Consider the following 22,836-nt stretch of genomic DNA (forward strand, 5'->3'; position numbering starts at 1 on the left):
TGGATTCATGAGGGCCAGTTAGAGACTCTCACTCATAGAAGTGTCGAATCACAGGCACTCAGTCGAGACGACTCACAAGTCAGCAGCCAATGAACAGTTGGCATTGGCCCGAGTGTGTATAGTGTAGTAGAGTCTATCCTGGAGGTCATTGAACCCGCGAATTTTGCAGGTCTCTAGCCAATGGCGTATGTCCGAAAGCTTACATGAAGTTTATCAGCCACGTCTCGCAGCCACTATCCAGCTTATTTGTTGAACCTTACAAGTAAAAATAATTTGTCTAAAGCATTCCAAAAGTATCCGTAGGAATTGTACTAAATGGCGGAGCGGCGACACGTGCCTCCACCAGAGGACAGTCACCCTGCTGTCCTCGTGTCCCGGCGTGTCGGCACTTTGCGCGCCACGTGCGCTCCTTATATGGCAGTCGGCGTCCCACTAGACTACACGTGCCCGATGGGCGCCGCGTGCAGAGATGTCCGCGCGCCTCCTGCTCCTGCTGGCGGCCGCCAGCTCGCGAGGCGCCATCCAGGTAGGGACACCAGCTCGAGGCCGGTCACCGCTGGTTCCAGCCCGCACCGCCGGCTCAACTCTTCAGCGGTTCATTGTGTCGTGTAGAATAATTTCTTTTTTTCACGTGATAACGTCTTGTAAATCGATAGAACGCCGTCTGCACGCACGAAAAAATTTGACACGTTCCGCCTAAGCCGAGCGTGCAAGAACCGGGCCAACCACCATGCGAGAAAATCTTCTATAAATATCAAACAGGTTTAAGGCGGGCTTTTTTAAAACTAATTGTTCGTGATTATATTTTTAAAAATATATTTAAAATTAAGTTTAGCAAAAAACTGTAAATAATATTTGAAATTTTAAAAAGTAATGCAATTTTTCGTCAATGTTTTCTTATGACGTTATCACGTAAAATTATAGTCCGTAAACCGACTTTACAGACCAACTAACCCCCCTCTCCCCCTTTTTTTTAAACACATTTAGTGAACCAACTGAACGAATAAAGTATCATTCATTATAAACAATATTTTTACTGTATCTCAAGATTTGTCTTTGGACATACGCCATTGCCGGTTACAATGTATGTATCAAGAAACCATTGCCTAAGTCATCCGATTTCAAAAAAACTAAAAACATAGATAGCACAGAAAATTCTGCGGAAGGAATTAGTCATAAATTTTTTTACAATACACGGTGGGCTGACGACGAAATAGCTGCGACAACAACAGTGAGTACAACCAAACAACAACTTTTGAAAACTCAGTGACAAACAGAGGAACATAACGATGATTCGAAACAGAGACACAGCAATACAATGACACACGTGCGAACCCAGCAATGAAGTCAAACAAAAATTCTGACAACACAGACTGACAAGGTAGGCTTCTTATGACACAATAGTTGCGAAGTTTCGGGAAATTGAGATCTTTCCCGTCCTCAGGCACAAACAAGCTGATCTGTTTTGTTTAAATCCATCGTTGGGTTCCTCTGCCGCCGCGTTGTCCAAAGTTGTTGTTTGTTTGTATTCACTGTTCTTGTCGCAACTTTCCTCGTTGCTGTCAGCCCGCTGTGTCCGTATCTGCTGTGATTATTTTTTGACTAATTTCTTCCACGAAATTTTCAGTGTTATGATTTTTATTTTTTTTTTACATTGGTGGATTTTGGTTGGTTTTTATGCGATTACATATTCATATTTTTGTCCATATTAAGGTTTATTATGACAAACAGTTAACCAGTAATGGCGTATGTCTAAACAAAACATCTTTAGTCGATCTTCCGCATTGCAGAAACCACTCAAAGAACGTATTTTTACTGTGGTTAGCCTAATTGTTTTTCTTACATTAAAATATATAAGAGACTACTCAAAGCAAAATTAAAGCGAAATATACTGCTTGGTTACTATTCCTCGGGTAGTAAAAATTTCTACGAAGAAATTAATAAAATGGTTTGATCAATATTGTTTATCTTACGAAGCAGCGTGTTTTAATATTCCGGTTATGGTAAACATAAAATCTACTCTAGTGTAACGTGACATATATTTTATATTTTGCAGTTCTCTATTAGAAACATAGAGCACTGGCATCCAATCAAATACATTAGTATATTTGATCTAATGAAAATCATGCCAGTTAAAGCTAAGGTTTTTATTAAATTCAAAAATAATATTTTTTTTTGTATTCTGATATAGATATATGATGACCACAAATCAGCAATAATTTGTATGTTATAAAGGTACTAAATGAATTATAAATATGTATGCTTTATTTATAATTGTTATTTATTTCCAATTATTTCAGGCAAAAACAAACATTTTAATTAGATGATATCACGTTAATTGACCAATCGTACGTCCACCACACGTGCAACAAAACCACAAAATGGTGAACTTGAAATATCTTCAATCAGGATCGAATGAACCAGTTGCAGCATGATGCAACAGCAGAAACAGCGAAGGAGGCTTGATACTAAGTTCTGATGGTGATATGTACTCGCGCCTGTTCGTGCGACTGAGAACTAGGCTTATCAAGTTCACGTGGACGAGAAGCCGTATCATTGGCCAGTCGGTTGTAGAGTTGTTCCTGATTGGCGACTTTTGGGCGGTTTAGTCGTCCAAGCCTCTCTGCGCACAGATGCCAGTTGCAAAACCCTTCATTAGTTTGTCATGCAGCTAGAAAACAGAGATGTTTTGAGAAACAGCTAACATATTGCCAAGTTTTGTCATTTATTTACGATTAAAAAGATAACGGATTAGACTGATCAACAAGTGAGAAAAGTTACACCAGTATTATGGCATAGTATCTAATCACATTACATATACAAAAAAAAATTGGTTGTCTGTAAAGTCGGTTTACGGACGATAGTTTAACGTGACAACGTCATAACAAAACATTTATGAAATTATTGCATACTTTTATGAATAAAATTTAATCATTTTTATTTTAATAATACAAGAATAAATACTTGAAATTATACTAGTATTCAGATTTTTAAAACGCAAGAATAATTAACCTTTATTGCCGAAATTGTTGTTGTAATAAGCAATGAAAACCACATTAACTTTTCACTTCACTTTATAAACAGTCGAGTGGAAGAGAGATATATGCGGCGCAAGCGTACAATAAGCGTAACGGGACACAGTGTAACGGAACAATATGCGTAACGGGACACTTTTTCGTGCGTGCAGCCGGCGTTCATCGATTTATTAGACGTCACGTCAAAAAATTATACAAAGTAATTTTCAATAAGCTTTTGAAGTGGTTAAAAACATATTATTGTTTCATTTAAAGCCAAACATTTGTTACTGTTAACTTTTTATATTTCTGGAACACAGATTTTCGGAGTTATATAAGAAATGAAAATATTTTTAATTGTGGTCTATGCAATTATGTCTCGTGTGCTGGCAAGATTTTAACTTCATACTGTTTAAACGTTGGCTTTCAGAACACTATTCATTTAATGATAACGTGTTATTTATTTCTCTTTTACATCAAGGTGTTTATATAGATTGCTACACAACTCGTTGTCAGTCAAGATATTTTGAGAATGGAGTCGATGATAGCTCATGACGAGGATAGATCCCAGTATTTGGTGGAGTGAGTCGGTAAACCTCGTAGAAGGCGAACTAAGATGGCCAAGCCGGGAATACACACCATTTCCTGTCGAATACAAGGCCACTGACCCACCTCGTTATTTAATTAATGTGAAGCTAATTTAAAGACGAATTGCATAGTAAAGCTATAAAAACGTCTAAAAATTTTTAGCAACATCGGTAATGTATTTTTTTTTAACAATGCCAATCTGAGCATTTTCAAAATATTTTTTAATATATTTGTCTTACCTTGTGAACATAAATTCCTAAAAAGAAATCTATTTATACGCTTGTGTATTGCTGTGTATAAACAGACTCAATTAAAACTGACTACCATTCACGAACTATAAGGCACACAGACATGATCAGCTCTTATCTAGATTGTGCTTCTGTATAACATCGTGAAGAGAAAATACTGATCCCGACCTATGTTTTTTTAAATTTAAAACACACATATTACACCAGAAACGAATTTGATTAGTGCAATTATTTGTGAATGCAATAATCTATCCTTATTAAGAACACATCCAATCAGTTGATTGCAGTGCACTCACTGTAAAAGCATTTTTTGTAATTTTACAGGTACAGTCCTTGGAAACTCTGCTGTTGCCAACGATATCACTTGTAAAATTGCAATGCAGGGCTTTGTACCATTTGCAACTGCAAGGCAGAGCTTTGCAAGTGATATCGTTGGCAACTGAGTTTCCAAGGATTTTCCTTGTAAAAATTGGTTGTCTGTAAAGTCGGTTTTCGGACGATAGTTTAAAATGACGTCATAACAAAACATTGATGAAATGTTTTCATACTTTATGAATAAAATTGAATAATTTTTATTTTAATAATAAAATAATAAATACTTGAAATTATACAAGTAATCAGATTTTTAAAATGCAAGAATAATTAACCTTTATTGCCGAAATTGTTGTTGTAATAAGCAATGAAAACCACATTAACTCTTCACTTCACTTTATAAACAGTCGAGTGGGAGAGAGATAGATGCGGCGCAAGCGTACAATGAGCGTAACGGGACACAGCGTAACGGAACAATGTGCGTAACGGGACACTTTATCGTGCGTGCAGCCGGCGTTCATCGATTTATTAGACGTTGTCACGTCAAAAATTACAAAATATTGTTACAGTGCTTCAAAAGTCGTGGTGGCTGTGACGTGACGCTAATGGGCGAATGGCTGGGGCTCCATCCCAACCTGACATGACTCATTCGTTTATTGGTACCAAGTTCATATCGCTGTGGTTTTAATTCTGAAGTGTCCATTGCCCCAGTTTTCAATGTGCATAATCATGTGGAAAAAAAATTATCCTTAACGATTTAGTTTCAGCAGTTTTCGTTTGCATATTTTAGCTTTATTCTGCACTCCAAAATATTTCCATATGGCATTAGTTGGCTTGATTACTTTAACTTACCATTCTATTAGCGTCTGAAGTTTGTAAACATTTTAAATATAAAAATTACGAGGTGTATGCGGTAGTTTTGAAATAAGTGCATAAGCTGCAATTTCAAACATACTACGACACTACTTCAGTCTTATCAAATTTACGAGAAAAAATTAATTATTAATTTTTTTAACGTCTGGCTTAAAGAATAACAGCTGCATAAGTGCATTTCCTAAACATATTAATTAACAAGAAATGCTATAAAAATGATGAATGTTTAAATGAACCAAAAAAATATATTATTCCATTCAAAAATTTTTCATGATTTTCGAGGAAAGTATCTAGGGTCCTGACATTTCCCAACTCCATGACCGTGAGCACGCGAATAGCTCACTGGTTCTAACCGAAACCCCCGGCGCGGCTGCAGTTTACGAGCACCTAGTGTAGATGTGTTTGAGCTGCCGTGTGTAGATGGCGGTGCTTGTTGCAGGGGCCAGCCGGCGTGGTCACCGCCGTGACCCCACCACGTGACCCCGGCAGACAGGCTGACCCGTACCTCCAGCCCTCTCTCGCCCTGCAGCACGTGAGTACCTGCCCCAGCTACCCCCGCCCCCCCTCCTAGCGCTGCTGCTTGGGTTCACAGAGGACCATCTCGTCCACAGCTCTTACGTGTGCTTAAACACGTGGTGCCCTTAAAGGCGCTCATCACTGAGTGAACTAGCCTTAGTTTCCAGCGAAGCTTTAACTTCCAGCTCCTACATAAAGCTACGCATTTCTGTTATGAACCCTTAGAGGTTCTCATCACTAAGTGAAATAACCTTGGGATTGCAGAGAAGCTTCTAACTATTGGCTCTAACATAGGACAAACAAAGCATAATGATGCTCTTTAGGGGGTCTTATCAATGAGTAAACTAATCTTGTGTTTGCAGAGGAGCATGTAAATTCTAGCTCCAACATAGGAATAAACATTGCTTAGTGGCTATCATCATGTGTGAACTATCACTGAGTTGCAGAGGAGCTTCTTACTTCTAGCTCTAAAATAGGACTAAATATATCAAAATGATACTCTTAGCGGCTATCGTTAATTAGTGTACTAAACTTGGTTTTGCAGAAGAGATTCTAAATATATTTTATGATGCCCTTAGAGTATCTCATCGTTGAGCAAACTAACCTTAAGTTTGCAGAGGATCTTCTAATTTCCAGCTTTAGTTTAGGATGTTGCAAATGGTACAGTTCATGCGAACAAAGCCACTGTGTTAATGCTTGTGGTATGTGTATGTGAGTAGATGGGAAAAGTATGTTTTAATATAAGTCGTCACTCCAGCCTTGGGTTGGTTTTTCTAATATTCCTTCCCGCAGAGCCGAATACGAGAAAAAACAGCTCGACTCACCGACGGGCGAGGCATCTTCCTTGTCAGCACACGAGGCCTGGTTTGGTGACCGAGTTGGCCTTAAAACCCCGTGGAAGGCTGGAGTAATAACTTTCACGGGACGTCAGATTATCGTCCATTCCACCATTTTCCACTCAGTGACAAAACTCATCAAGATATGTGTTTATTTTTTTGTTTAATTAGCTGCCGAAGAATGTTCGAAATCGATTTTTATGTTGAAATACACCAACGCCCTCTCCATGTGCCAGAGTGTTAAGAAGTGGACTAATTTGTTCGGGATTATCAACGCATCCACTCTTAGGGGGTGAGAAGGCTTATAAACTGAACATAACCTATCAGAAGCACCACACACGTACCTCGTGTGCGGGATTCGAACCCCATGCAACACGGGGGTCGGACAACTGATCATGAACACACGCATGCCACATGTGGGGCCGCAATCCTCGACCTGTGGGGGTTCACGTCGCGACAGGCTTGCATCCAGCCACTTTGTTTAACACTTGCGCCGTCCCTGAGTTGAGTCTTCGAGACACTTGCCTGAGGTTCCTCACAGCTATCGCTCAAATCGAAATATGTTTTCTTATAATTTAGTTATTCTTTTTTTTAACAAATAATAAAGTCGTTATCGCGGAATGTCACTTCAATATCTCCTTGTATTCTGAATCCTGTTTTAAAAATGTTTAACCTGTTATACTTGTTCGCATTAAATGTCTTGTAAACCCGACATAGCAATGTTAGAGTATGGTTGATAACGGGGACGCACCACAACGCCGAAATACCACAACGCCGAAAACCATAACGCCGAATGCCAAATTGACTACAACGCCAACAGCTAGAAAACTGATGTGTACCACAACGCCGAATTACCACAACGCCGAATTACCACAACGCCGAAATACATAAACGCCGAAAAATGTCATTGCAGGACTGCCACAAAGGTTAGGTTAGGTAAGGTTAGCACACAAATTCATTCAGTTGTTTTTCATTTCGCTCCTGTAGCCCCCCCCCCCCCCCCCCGCCCTTCCCCGCAGCAACATTTTTCGGCGTTACTGTATTTCGGCGTTGTGGTACACAGCAGTTTTCTAGCTGTCGGCGTTGTGGTCAATTTGGCTTTCGGCGTTATTGTACGTTCGGCGTTGTGGTAACGACCCGTTGATAACCCTTCCCTAGTCTCAGCTACATGCCACCGCCCTGGGATGTAAGTGTCTTCAGTTCGCTCGCGACACCGTGGGCTCACAGTGTTGGGTCGGTGACGCGGTAGGCGCGCCTGTCGGCAGCTGTACGGCCCGGGCTTCTTGCAGCTGGTGCCCCACAGCGCGACCACGCTGCCCTCCGACGGCCGCCTGCTGAGGCTGCTGAAGCTGCTCGCCGACAACCAGCAGCTCAGCCCCGAGTACCAGCAGCTGCTGTGGCAGCCGTGCCTGCTGCTCGGCGACCGCTGCTCCACCACCTACTACCGCCGTCCAGGCCGCCGCTGCAGCTGCAGCTGAGCCCTCAGACAGCGCCATCGCCGCTCCTCGTGTGCGGCGCTCCTGGAACACGAGCCTGAGAGTCCTCGCGGCCACTGCTCAAGTCGACGAGTGTTTCCTATTCTTGTTGTTTAACAAGTTAATTACAATGTGAATAATAAAGTGGTTATCGCGGGATATCACTTCAATATTCCCTTGTATTCTGAATCCTGTTTTAAAAAAAAAAAATTAAACCTGCTATATATTGTTCGCATTAAATGTCTTGTAAACCTGACACAGCAATATTAGAGCATGGTTTGATAACTAGACACCGGAAAAATTCGCGAATTAATTTCGCGATAGGTTGAAATATAAGTAGTTATACCTCAGTGCTGCCTCTGCTATTGGCCCACAACTCACCTGGAGGACTTTGGGCCAATGAGAAACACCCGACCAAAGCTTTATACGAATCACAGGCTGCTACGTTGGGACGTCTCACAAGGCAGCAGCCAATGGGTGGGTGACATTTGACCGAGCGTACGTAGAACTATGGAGTTAATCCTGAAGGTCATTGAACCCGCGAATTTTTCCGGTCCCTAGTTATAACACCTTCCCTAGTCTCAGCTACATGCCACCACCCTGGCGTTGCTCGAGGAGGTTGTGTCGTCTGCTTTCACAGGAGACTGTAGACTCCTTGCAAGCTGCAAACACAACCACACTACACTATATGCAGTTCATCACTGGCGTGTACCACACACTCTGTAAAGTGAACGGCATCGACTGAAAACAATTGCAAATGTGACTGACGCCTGATATCAGCGTGGCTGTTTCCAGTAAGTTCCTGCAGAAAGAAACAACGATGCAAGTTGAAGTTGTCATGGAAGCTCAGTCCGTTAGCGTGAAGCACACAACCGCATTTGTAACGGCCTCACAATATAGGCGTTATGCTTCAGTTATAACAAACATAAGATTGTCTATGTCTACTTGTCCTCTGTCATGCACTGTGACACAAATTCATAAAAACTAGCTGATCCGTGTGAATATTTTGCACAGCATTGTGATCAAATTAGAAAATGCAAGTATTTATTAAAAAAAATTATTTTATCTTGCAGAGAAGTAATAATTACCAGTCTTAATGTAAAAAGTCGTTATCTATGTATACGTTATATTCAGCATCAGTGTTTTTGAAGTTAGGAGTACTTACCTGATTTAATACATTTATTTAACTCAGTTAATTAAGTTTATTTAATTATGTTGGTTTATAAAAAACAGTTTAAAACGCCTTACGTTGATTTAATTTGATTGATTTGCGTGATAGATCAAACTTGCATATATAATGTAAAAAAATCTAACAGCTGTCATGTTAGTTAAACATATTTTAAATAGATGGCGCCTCCTACATGTTAGTTAAATATATTTTCCTAATTAAAATAAGGTTTTTATAAAACGGATTTGAATCGATTTTTTTAAGAAAAACATTAATTTTTAACTATTAGTCTATTTTTCGTCCATAGCGAGGAACAGAAGCTTTAAAATGATGTTAGAATCATTAACTTTGATGAATAATTAAGGGAAATGTGGCGTTGCCACAAAAAAAAACACATTTGAGAAATAATATCATATGTGATAACCGAATATACCTTAGTAAAACACAAGATAGAGCTGCTACAAATTATTCATTACTTTAATTTCCCTATGAGTTATTTTTTTCGAGTGTTATATTTAAGCCATTATTGTCCATGATGTGGTTGGTACACAGTATTCTTACCTTTTGTTCTGAAGTGCGAATCACCTGGTATGTTAGCTTCACGCAAACACTGTCGCGCGCGAACAGCCGACTGGCAGGCAGGTCTGTAGGGGCGCGGTGCCGGGGTCATGTCCGCACGGACTCTGCTTAAGGGAAGCCTTCTCTTCACAGACGAGAGAGCCAAACGCCCGATCGTGCATCTTCGGTTTTTTTTATTCATTTTAACTCATGATAACTAATGGTCAGTTAGGTTAGGTTAGCTACATTATAAATACTTTAAAACATTGTGGACGGTTGATTTGGTTAGGATAGCTACATTAAAGATACGGTTTCCTGGTCCTGGATAGCTACATATTAAAAAGTTATTTGCTAAGCAACCATAAAATGATTTTACAGTATTTTTAATGTAGCTGTACTTACCTAATATAACCAACTATCCACAATGTTTTAAAGTATTTATAATGTAGCTAACCTATCCTAATCGACCGCAAAATGTAATGCCACACCGGTTTATACAATGAGATAGAACGGGGGGGAGGGTGGAAGCGAGCACGAACTTCGGGGAACTTGGGGTGTGGCTCTCTCGTCTGTGAAATGAAGGCTTCCCCTCAGCCTGAAGCTTCTGCGGACCGCCACGACAGTCCGGGCGGCTGGTTCACTCCCGCCCCGCCCCAGTGAGCCAGCTGCTCCCGCCGCGAGGCGACAGTCAAGTGAACCACTCGGTGAGACCCCGGCTCCAGTCGGAGTCTGCTGGAACCACCAGCCGGAGGCTCATTCTGATACGCGTGTGGTTGTCGGGATGTAAATAATACAAATGTGTGCAAAGACATTGTGCAACGTAATAAAAGTATTTTTTTTTTTTACTAACGCATCCTACACAATGCTAATCGTTCAAAGTATATTATTGGCCGCAAGTGATGATAACTAGCTAGTTGTTTTATGTTTGGCAGGACAATCTACGCAAAATGGCGACTCCTGAGCGTGCTAAGAGTAAATCTGTAATTACAGTCCTAATTGGATTACATAAACAATTTTCGGGTTTAAATTCCATGCTAATGGCTTTTTAAAAATATAGTTAAGTTATATAAAGTAATCATGATGAAATAAAATAAACATTAAACTAAAATACAAATATTTAAAAAATGGGTATTTCACGTGAGAAAATATTTTTTTTTTATTCATGTAATATTCTAATATTTACTTCTGATTAAATTTACATGCACAAATTTACATGCACAAAGCCCTTGAAAATGTCAGCCATATCTGCTGGCACAGTGTCCAACTGCTACGAGCCGACCCGAGGGTCGGTTCACTTCGCAGTCCCCAGCTCACAACCCAGTGGCGCAACACAGAGTGATCTGACCAGCTAATGACCTGAGAGTGCAACAGGCCATTAGCACCCTTGTGGCCCTCTGCCCGGGCATGTCCAGGGGTGGGGGGGCACTGCGTGCTTGCAGCTCGGGTGCTTGCACTACACGCCCGCCACCATTTCCAGACTGTTTACGAGAAGCATTTAAGTATTCCCGTAGGGCCGAAAACTACTTTTGATTTCGGTTTAAGTTTTTAAAATGTTATTTTTGGAAGAGTAATGGCTAAAAGGCGTGTTTTCAGAGTAATGTTATAGTCGTAAAACAACCGGTGCAAATTCTTGAAAGCACTTAAGGGACTTGCATTGCACCTTTACCTTCATTTCTCCGCCATATAATGTTGCGGTCACGGTCACCGCTGAAGACTGCGCGCCAGTCCAGAGGAGACACCGCGCTAGAAGCACCAGCCAGTCCCGCCTCACTAACACACACACACACCCCTGACGAGGCGGACCGCTTAACTAACGCAGGGCCGCCGAGAGGGGGGGGGGGAAAGGGGCAAATGCCCAGGGGCCCGGTAGCCTTAGGGGCCCGGGCGCCCGGCTGGGACGTGGAAAATAAATGGCTGGAAAAACATTGTCCCCCTGCTATTAAAACATCTTGTACACACACACACACACACACACACACATATAAATTGTTTGTGTGTTCCTAAAACTACAGTCGATAACCAATAACCTAACCGAGCAGAAGGTACTTGTAACATTCAGTTCACACCGAAATACTTGCCTAGTAGCAGAAATGGGAACGTTACAGTGACGTCGGAACAGGGGGGGGGGGGGGGGGTGGCAGCAGGAACGAGTCGCCCCCGTGCTGTTATGCATGGGGGGGGGGGGCGAGAGTAGCATTTCGCCCCCCTCCTTTTCCCAGAATAAATGTTTGGTCGTAGTAGTATTTTTTTCAACCAGTAGTTACAAGCGTTGCATTGGTGATCACATTGATTAGAAAATAAAATTTATGATTGTCAATATACTGTAAAATGATTGCAAATTCCTAGATGGTATTTTATTTAAGTTGTACTACGCCTACTGTCAGACTATTATTTAATACATACTACGTCATCAAATTCTCGGAATGGTATATTTAATATTTTGGTTCGGTAACTCATTAAATAGCACGATTTTGCATCTAAAATTCCAAATTTTTCCGGGGGAGGAACCCCGGATCCCCCGCTCTATGTCTGAGGTAAGTGTGATACATCTTTCCTCCCCCCCCCCCCCACTAATGAAAACGTTCCGACGTCCCTGGAACGTTATAAATAATTAATATGTATTACAAATTTTTCAATATAATGAACGTGGTTCAGTGTGTTTGATGTTTTCGAAGTAATAAAATTTATTATTACTTTACATTATTTTAATACTATTTACATTCAGAATAAATTATTATACTTATGTATTTTAAACAGTCATATAATAATGCAAATTCTGATTACCAGTTAAGATTTTTTTTTAACAATATATACATCAAAATTAATCATTATTTGTATTTTGATGGATTAACAATGTAAAAGTGCACTGATATAATACATGCAAATGCTCTCTCCTTTTTTTTTTTGCGTAACTAGGAAATCGTTATGTATGTTCAAATGAAGGATGCAATTTTACGATACCATATATATTTATGGTATAGGCCTACGTAGTAGTGGTATGCAAAAAAAAAAGGAAGGGGGCCTACTACCCCAGCTGCCCAGGGGCCCACAAATTCTCTCAGCGGCCCTGAAGACTTCATTACATTCAGTCAAGACATAAATACTAAATAAGGTTGAATCTTAACTGGGCCTTTGACAGAAGCCAAGAGCCATAAGTATTAGTGTCGGAGACCCTTCCCTATTACTTAGTGTAAGATTTATCAAACCCCACAAAAAAAACTAAAGACTGTAAAAGTTAAGTGGCCATAGCTGTAAATATGACCTGAGCGTTTTTCATAACTTATAGGCTTTCAATGATTTCTATTAGCAATATTCTTGTAACTTCGTCCTATTCCCGGGGTGAACTCAAACATCAAAAAAAAAAAAATTTGAAACTCAGCCGGGCCCCCTTGGTGCCGCGTCCCGATGATTTTGACTTCTCCCCCTCCCCTTTTTTGCCAGTCTTTCTCGACGGCCTGATCTAAAGGTAATACAATCAATACTAACGTAATTTCCGACATCCAACAACATATTGCAATACCGAGAAAAAAAATAGTTCACAAATAACAATTAAATTTTTAGACAAATTGATAAATGGTGTAGAAATTTTCAGCTAGGAGTGTCAGTTTTAATTGAACGCTTTATGAATGCACGATGCATAACTTACGTTTATTGACATTGTATATCAGAGAAAGTGCACCGTAGTTATGCTTTTTTTTAAAAAAGAAACTCACAAAACGAGTGTAAATTTTTATGTTCAGTTGTGAACAATATACCGATAACAGTAAAGGCAGCTTAAATTTACACCTAACGCCAAATATTGGAATAAATTTTATTTCACAGTAATGCGACACGTTTAACGACGTTAAACTAAAATTTGGCTTGTATAAGATACAGAAATTTTAATGTATTTAAAATAAATTTTCTGTGGAAGTTTTCACGGACATCTGCGATTGCCCTTGAAACTATGTGTAACGTGTAGTAGTAGGTCTGTTAATTACCCTTATGAATTTGCTCTTAAAATTTATGAGAGAAGTCTGGTGGAATACCTATCTTTGAAAATGTAGGCAACTATTAATTGTTACATTTTTTTGGAGCAACTTAGTGTCTCATATAACGTAGTATGATGATGAGACACGTAGCATGTTACACGTGAGGGAACTTAATAGATTGTTAATCACCATGATTGTCGGCCATTTGTCGAACTACCGTTTAGGGTTTTTTGAACTGAAAACTTCTTAGCCGCGTTGAGCGATTTTCGGTAGGGGCAAAACTTATGGGTTCGCGTCACCGACATGCTCGTGACGTATTGCGCCAGACTGGCGAATCACAGCGGCATGTGTACATGTATACGCATATATACACTAACACATTGTGTATACTCGACTGTATCATGTGCGTGTTGGACTCTTTTTTGGATGGGTAAAATCTAGTGTGTTCGCATCACTGACATGCCGTAGTAGCAGTAAGTGTAGTTAATTTGACCACGTGAATACATGACCTAGGTATGACATCACTGGTAAGTCATAACTAGGTAATGTTTTTACGTAATTTTTACTACCACTGGCATCTGTTGTGACTAAAAAATTATGTAAGGATAAATGATATCATGCTGTAGTACTGATATAATACCAAAATCATTTTCTTACGTACATTTGACGTAGAAATGATGTCATATTACACATTTAAAAACAAATTTTTAAGTTTTCACTTCCCCATGACTGGCTATTTTTTTTTGTCGTGACAACGTCTAATAAATCGATGAACACCGGCTGCACGCACGAAAAAGTGTCCCGTTACGCACATTGTCCCATTACGCTGTGTCCCGTTACGCTCATTGTACGCTTGCGCCGCATCTATCTCTCTTCCACTCGATTGGAACAACCATCGTTTTGACTTTTTCGAGGCACATTAAACTTGAAACACTCCCATTCGTTTCCTACTTTTCCTATCATCGTCCTATCCTTAAGAGAATAACACAGATTGGAAGAAGTTAAATAGCAAACATGTATAAAAGTTATAGTTAAAATAATCTCTTCGTTAAAGTAATAAACTTATTTTAATTAATGAGTGCAAATAAAAGTAAATTTATCAATGAAATTGTAGATTTCACTCCTTCTTTGTATCCACACAAAATAGTGATAATTCAATAAAAAGGTTTTGTTATGACATTGTCACGTTAAGCTATCGTCCGTAAACCGACTTTACAGACAAACAAATTTTTTGTTTTTCCGGAGTCGGGGCAAGCGCGTTGTTTACCTTCCGGCGGAGGCATTGTTGTCGCGAGCCTCGACTCAGCACAAAGTGCGTGGCGCGCGGACCGTCATAAATACCGCGTGGCGCAGCTGTGGACCGTGGACAAGATGGCGCCGACAGCTGTCTTCCTGCTCGTGCTGTCTGCGGCGCACGTGCTCGCGCAGGTAAGCCCTCGGCCTCCGCGTCTGCGCCGACACAGCGTCTTAGACCGTCCTCCATGACCATCCGCAATTTGTTATTGAAGCGCAGCCCCGCTGATGCATTAGAACAAGTGGTTTCATATCTCTCTGTCTTGATGGGAAGCCTACGATTACCGCCGAGTATTCGACATGCCCGAACATTATCGAATACTTGCCTTCGGGTGACTCCGGAATCCTTTTGTTTACGTGGAAAAACGTCTGTTTTAAATGTCGGATATAAACAAATAGAGGTAGGAAGTTTCATAACAATAATACAAATTAAGCCATTAAAACCAAGACTTATATTTGAGTAAATATACGAACATTCTTATCTTTTACATTCGTCTTGCAATGTCATCAAATTAAAATGCTATGTAATTAACTTAAGATTTATTTGTTGTTTGGATATTGTTGCGCAAGTAATAAGTTAAAAAAATATGTGAGTTCCTACTGTTCATCCTTTGTCCCGGTTTGTTAGGTCAGGTCAGTTACATTATAAATACTTTAAAACTAAACAACCATTAAAAATAATTCATATTATTTTTTAATGTCCGCTTGGTTTGAAAGTTTTTATAATGTAACTGACCTGACCTAATCGACCATTTTAATTGATTAGGCATTCACGAACACACGGCAAAATAAAATAAAATCGTTTTTTCACCTAAACAAAATAATTCCGAAGTCACCCGAAGGCAGGTATTCAGTAATCTTCGGGCATGTCGAATACTCGGCGTGAATCGTAGGCTTCCCCTATCGTGATAGCTCTCCTAAAAGTGCTCATTTGACCGCAAACTGACTCCAAGGGTGTGATGTCTTATACGCATTACCCCGTGAAACTATATAGTTGTAACACTGACATATAATAATCTTAATATTCCTCATGGGACGTAAACGAATGTTGTTTTTTTTCGAAAAGGTTTCAAGGTCAGATAACTTACGAAAAGATAGTTTTTATACTAAAAAATTCGAATCCATCAAAATAATTGTGTTAGCTATACAAAGCACAATTTTACATTGCTTGTTTTGTTTCATTTCATTTAGAAGCTCTTGTTGCAAAGAACAAAATGTTACTTCATCTACTAATAGAACTCTAACACTGACTGACTGACTGATAGACAACGCTCAGCCTAAACCGGTCGACCTAGAGATTTGAAATTAGGAGGAAATATTCCTTCAGTGCCCCAGGGGTGCACTGAGGAGGGATTTTTTGAAATTTCATCCCGAAAAGAATGAAAAGGGGTGGTAATGTTTGTATGAAGCTAAATACCACTCAATGACTCACTCGTTACGAATTCTCCGGATCTATAAGACGCACAGACTTGAAATCTGGCACTACAAACCTTTTGCTACATAGACATCCGCTAAGATATAATTTTACTAAAATCAGCGAACAAGGCGGGTTGCGGGATCGTTGATTAAGAATTTCCCGTCTCTCAAATACATGGGCCACAGTCTTGAAACTCGGCAGGGATATTCTTTATATACAGTCAACTCCCTATTATCCGCGGGCGGATAATCCGTGGTGCGGATTATCCACGCATGCTACGAAAAAATACAGCACATATGTAAATCTGTATTTTATTACAAGTGAGTTAATTTGAACTCTACTGACGAGTGTATTGTGTGCAGTACACAGTAAAACGCCACAGGCCTTCTCGGAACTCACGCAGTGTCTAATGATGTCTCTGAGTACGTAAAGTAGTACTGTATCCTTATTACGAAGTAAGTACCGAGCACTTTTATGTTTACATTACTGAAATGTTTTGTAAGTTAATTATTCAGTAAAATACTAACATTTTAGCATCATTTAAAAAATTTTTCTGTTAATTGTAACTTCTACAATACATAATTTTTTAGATTTTTAAGTTGAAATTAATGTTTTCGTTTTTGTTTCCCATTTTCGGCTCTTTTGCGGATTATCCGCGATTTTCACTATCTGTGGTGGCCCTGCCACTTAATTTAGCGGATAATCGGGAGTGTACTGTAGCTAGGGGTGTTCCTAAAACCAGCCTTCAAGGTGGGTCGCGGGATTTTTAAAAATAAAAAAAAAGTCCTGTTTTTCAAGCATATGTCCTAAAGACTTGAAATTCAGCAGTGATGTTCTTCATATTACATATCCATCAACTGATAACGAGGTGTTTCCAAAAACAAGGGTGATTTAGCGCGGGCAACGCTGGGTAATTCAGCTAGTCCATTATAAAAATATAGAAATTTCAGTTTTAAAAAGCTATTTACGATCGTTAAATTACATATTATAACCTTCATACTTATTTTAATAAACGTGCAGATTTACGAATAATTATTAAGATATGACACCAACTTTAGCTATAGACTACTTCTTTCTGATATTCGTGTAATAATTTAGTGATTTAAGAAATTAATTTTTATATCTTACTTCGTAGCATTTTTTTTTTAACCACCATGCGAGAAAATCTTTTGTAATATCAAACCGGTTAAGGCGGCCTTTTTAAAACTAATTGTTCGTGATTATATTTAAACCAAATTATTTAAATTAAATTTGCAAAAACTGTAAAAAATAATATTTGAAAATTAAGAAGACGTATGAAAATTTTTCACCATTTTTTTTCTTATGAAGTTATCACGTAAAATTGTCGTCCGTAAACTGACTTTGCAGACAACCTTCCCTTTTTTTCCCCCATTAATGTCCATGTCGTGAACAGAACTGTGGACAAATAAAAATCAACAGAAATGAAGAGTCCCGACCGTCGCGGGTCTTGCCCTGAGGACGCCATGCGTGTGTGTGGTAGAGGGAAGCCTTCATTTCACAGACGAGAGAGCCAAACGCCCAATCGTGCATCTTCGGTTTTTTTTTTTTTTTAGTTCGTTGTAAATAAATATGGCGGTGTTGATAAAAGGAAAGACCATAAGCAAGGCAACGGAATTTATTTTGTACGCCGCCATAGTTTCCGTTTTCCGTGTGTCCATGAATGTTTATTTTGGATAACTCATGATAGCTAATGGTCAATTAGGTTAGGTTAGCTACATTATAAATACTTTAAAACATTGTGGACGGGTGATTTGGTTAGGATAGCTACATTAAAGATACTGTGAAATAATGTAAACGGTTTCCTAGCCCTGGATAGCTACATATTAAAAAGTTATTTGCTAAGCAACCATAAAATGATTTTACAGTATTTTTAATGTAGCTATACTTATCTAATATAACCACCCCAACCATCCACAATGTTTTAAAGTATTTATAATGTCGCTAACCTATCCTTATCAACCGCAAAATTTAATGCCACACCGGTTTATACAATGAGATAGAACCAAGGGGAGGGGGGGGAGGGTGGAAGCGAGCATGAACTTGGGGGAACTTGGGGTGTGGCTCTCTCGTCTGTGAAATGAAGGCTTCCCCCAGGCGAGTGGGAGCGAGTGGGAGCGAGTGGGAGCGAGTGAGTGCGTGTTGAGAGGCGCTATGCCGCATGGACTCGTGACGTGCGCAGGAGGGCGGCGCCCAGCTGTCCCAGGACTCCCAGGACTCCCAGGTCTCCCGGGACTCCCAGCCGGGGTCGCCGCGCCCCGCACAGGTGAGTCACCTCCCCCCTCCCCCCAGCTCCCAGGGGCCTGGCTTGCAGTCGGCGGCCAGTTTGAAACAACACACTCTTAGTTCCCGTGCGAATAAATATAATCATCACATCACGTAGTAAAAAGCTATGATCAATCATGAAATAGTTAGTGTGATGGAATGAATAAATCAGATTTCGTTATGTGGTACATAGTAGTATCGCTAGAAGTGTGTGTGGGTAGAAATGGGAGCTGTCCCTATGTTGGTTTCACTTGGTTGTGAAAAATGTGGTTTTATTGTTATACATCCGGCTCCCGTCACCGCAGCGAGATACAATACATCACCAGTTTTTAAATCTGATCATAAGATTTGAAACAAAAATAGTTTCATCGAAGTCTGTCCAGTAGTATTGGCGCAATATTCGAACAAGCAAACAGACAAATATTCAATAATAATAATATCTAAATTTAATAAAAAAAATTAAAAAATATATTTTTATTTCACACTATTTTTAATTTAATAATAAAAAAATTATATATTAAAAAACCAAATTTTTGTGTTTTAACTGCGTGGTTTATGCTATTAAAAAGGGATAAATACTTTTTATTTCTTATTGAATTAATATATAATGATAATGATGATGATTTTATAAAGAGTCCCTGGTCATCGACGTAAAGCTGTTGCCCATTATATATACTTATAGTGTTCGTCACGGAAAAAAAACCCGTTGCAAAGTTTTTTTAGCACAATGTTTTAATAGTTTTGTGAATATTCTGCTGACTTTCTAGTAAAGATCCCTAGAAAATTTCTTGGTTTAAAGTCAATGCTAGTAGCTACTTAATTTGATAATTTAAAAAAAAATTATAAGAAAAAGTGACGTTACTTTACTTAGATTTCCGAATTCTTAGAGGTGTTGTTATTTCTGGCTAAAAAACCATGTTGGCGGACAAGAGTCCTTGAAGAGGGTCGCGGGATCGAGCACACTCGCTCCCGGCATGCACCGCGTATATGCGGCTCGCCCCTCAGTCCCGGCTCTTGAGCATCGCTCGGACTGTGTGGCTTGTACTCTAAACCATGCGCGTAGATCCCCCCTTCCCCCGGCACTGCTGGGGTTAAGCAGCCCCTCACTGCACTTGCAGGAGCCAGACTGTGAAACTACGTTATATGGAAAACTATCTGTATATTGCGTGCATACATGCCACAATCAGGCCTGTGTACGACACACAAGCGCCGTATGCATGTAAACTCTCGCGCCGCCTCTTCCCCTTCCCTTCTTGTGCTGATCCTGCAGATCTGCACCCTGCTTTGAACTGTAGAACCAAACTGCTGGCTGTGTGAGATATAAATAGTATGTTTCCTACTTTCCATCTTCTAACAGAAGGTAAAAAGTCCAGTGGACTATAGGTACATACTCCATTGCAAACTACACGAGAGACTGGGTGGCTACCCAACAGGGTACACACTCAGAGATTCAAGCAAACAGGGGGAAAAAAAATTCATCTGCTGGTATGAGTTGACGGCTATCGCGCGTGAGGTCGATGTGGATAATGCTAGGAGCTGACGGCGGCGGCGGTGGTGATGGTGATGATGATGGTGATGCAGGTGGCATAGGCGTGCCTACAGGGGGGGGGGGCAGGTGGGCCATGCGCCCCCCCCCCCCCAATGTAATCACTCAGATCGACATTTACTCTAATGCGTTCGTTAATATCTGTATATTACTGGCACTGTGACACTCAAACTGTGTTTCAGTGTTGCAGCGTGCTAATTAACAATATTTTTAAACATTTTATCATTCTGGAAATACAGCCGCTTTTATTTAAAACACGAGGTCCCTTAAATGGTCAAGCAAAAATAAATGTAAGAGGTTTGTTAAAGTTCTGTTGTCTGAATTTCTGTGTTTGTATTCACTAAAAAGAAGTTCATTTCAAGGTAGATCTGGACCAAGCTATTGGAAATTCGAGGGGGGGGGGAAATGTGTAAGTACACTTTAAACATTGTCTATGGAAAAAAAAATATATTTTCAAGATTGTTAAAATTATACGGATATAAATATTAACTAGTAAACATATCTCGTTGATACTGCACAAAAATATCAACAAGTCAATGAGTGAATGTATTTAGGCTATTTAACATTCTAAATTCAGCTTCTGATTTAAAAATTTAGCAGGGCCCCCCACTAATGGAAATGTCTGGGCACGCCTATGGCAGGTGGTGATGCAGGTGGTGATGCAGGTGGTGATGCAGGTGGTGATGCAGGTGGTGATGCAGGTGGTGATGCAGGTGGTGATGCAGGTGGTGATGCAGGTGGTGATGCAGGTGGTGATGCAGGTGGTGATGCAGGTGGTGATGCAGGTGGTGTGATGAAGGTGGTGGTGTGATGCAGGTGGTGATGCAGGTGATGATGCAGGTGGTGATGGTTATGATGCAGATGGTGGTGATGCAGGTGGTGATGCATGTGGTGATGGTGATGCAGGTGGTGATGCAGGTGGTGATGCAGGTGGTGATGCATGTGGTGATGGTGATGCAGCTGGTGATGCAGGTGGTGATGCAGGTGGTGATGCAGGTGGTGATGGTGATGGTGGTGATGCAGGTGGTGATGCAGGTGGTGATGCAGGTGGTGGTGTGATGCAGGTGGTGCTGGGCTCGCCGTGGCCAGTGCTGTACGTGCAGCGCGCGGGCCCGGCCGCCAGGACCCTCGGCAGCACCGGGCTGCTGGACCTGTCCTTGGACACCCCTCACACCTCGCTGCACAAGGGCCTGCTGGTGCAGCACCCCCTGGGACTGTCCGCCGGCATGCTGCCCTACTGCCGCGCGCTGCTGCAGGGCTACCAGGGCTACCAGCACTACCAGCCCGCCTACCAGCACTACACCGCCTACCAGCCGGCCTTCTAGCGCCGGTGCGTGCCGCCTCCAGCACCACGCGGGCTGGTGTATGCCACACGTTACACACTCCTGTTTAACCAAGTTCAACAACTGGAAGTTCATACCCACCCATAAATCTGTATGATTACAATTTTTTTTTGACGTGACAACGTCTAATAAATCGGTCAACGCCGTCTGCACGCACGAAAAAGTGCCCCGTTATGCTGTGTTCCGTTACGCTGTCGGCGAGTGCAGTAATAATAAATAGGTTATGTTACAATTGACTAAAAAAAATTTGGTGATTCATATTATTGATGATAGATATTTGATTACAGTTTATTTATATGAAAACTTGTTCATAATTATATTTAAACTTCATAGCTGAACGCCAGTTTTAAAAATTAATTACAAGTCATCTACACGTGAACTGTTTCGTGGACTGTTTATAAAGTGAAGTGAAAAGTTAATGTTGTTTCCATGGCCTATTACAACAACAATTTCGGCAATAAAGGTTAATTATTCTTGCATTTTAAAAATCTGATTACTAGTATAATTTCAAGCATTTATTCTTTTATTATTAAAATAAAAATGATTCAATTTTATTCATAAAAGTATGCAATCATTTCATCAATGTTTTGTTATGACGTTGTCACGTTAAACTATCGTCCGTAAACCGACTTTACAGACAACCAATTTTTTTTCTAAGAGTAAAGAATGTCGGACTGAGGTTCCTAAGACGTCAGGTGTTAACACAGAAGTCCTGGAGCCGTCCGGTGTCAGTCTGTAGTGTGTCTGGTACCACGTGGCAGAGTACCACGCGGCAGAGCTCGGCGTGCCAGGCGCACCAACCTTCCTCAGGCCCGATCTACTTACAACCAACTTCTACTGTTAGACTCTCAGTCACTCAATTAAATTCAGTTGATCATTTCCCATAGACGATCCCCGAGTCAGACTAACCAAATGCAGGACAACACAAACGAACTGAAACGCACAGAACAAAGACACAAAACAAAAGTAAACCCAGGAATCCTCAAGATTCAGGTAATTTTGTATTGAGGGGAAAAAAATAGTTCTATGTTTTGGCGCCTTTCAGGGTGCGTGACATTTTATTTGGCAAAACTTAAATCTATTATCTCTCTTTTTTTTCAAACCAAACGTAAAGAGTATTTGTAGTAATTACATGTTTATATTGCCAAAGACATTTTATGAGACTCATGTCAGAATTACTTTTTCGGTAAACAGAAGAAGAATACGTAATAAGTTGAAGGTTAATTTTCAACAGTCCTACTAGAAGTGTCCATTTTAACGCGAACGATTTATGCATATGTATGTTCTGTTTTCAATTAAATCATCATAATCACCTAAATCATTATACAAACCATTTCCAGCACCGCCGTCGTAATCAATGAGCAAGACGCCGCATCCACAGGGTTTTAACTCGGG

The 22,836-nt window shown here is 40.3% G+C and overlaps 2 protein-coding genes across 2 annotated transcripts; both read left to right on the forward strand.

Annotated features, from left to right (window-relative positions):
- Nucleotides 1-439: 439 nt before the first annotated feature.
- LOC134530094 (uncharacterized) lies at nucleotides 440-8,116 on the forward strand. The gene is made up of 3 exons (XM_063364679.1): nucleotides 440-526; nucleotides 5,475-5,567; nucleotides 7,677-8,116. The coding sequence occupies exons 1-3, from the start codon at nucleotides 470-472 to the stop codon at nucleotides 7,863-7,865; spliced, it is 339 nt and encodes a 112-aa protein (XP_063220749.1). The 5' UTR covers nucleotides 440-469; the 3' UTR covers nucleotides 7,866-8,116.
- A 2,048-nt stretch (nucleotides 8,117-10,164) lies between these two features.
- Nucleotides 10,165-21,903, forward strand: LOC134530002 (uncharacterized). Its single transcript, XM_063364527.1, has 4 exons — nucleotides 10,165-10,244; nucleotides 14,855-14,987; nucleotides 18,470-18,553; nucleotides 21,163-21,903. The coding sequence occupies exons 1-4, from the start codon at nucleotides 10,165-10,167 to the stop codon at nucleotides 21,421-21,423; spliced, it is 558 nt and encodes a 185-aa protein (XP_063220597.1). The 3' UTR covers nucleotides 21,424-21,903.
- Nucleotides 21,904-22,836: the final 933 nt, after the last annotated feature.

Source organism: Bacillus rossius, chromosome 3 (genome assembly GCF_032445375.1).
Source record: "Bacillus rossius redtenbacheri isolate Brsri chromosome 3, Brsri_v3, whole genome shotgun sequence".
Lineage (NCBI taxonomy): Eukaryota > Metazoa > Arthropoda > Insecta > Phasmatodea > Bacillidae > Bacillus > Bacillus rossius.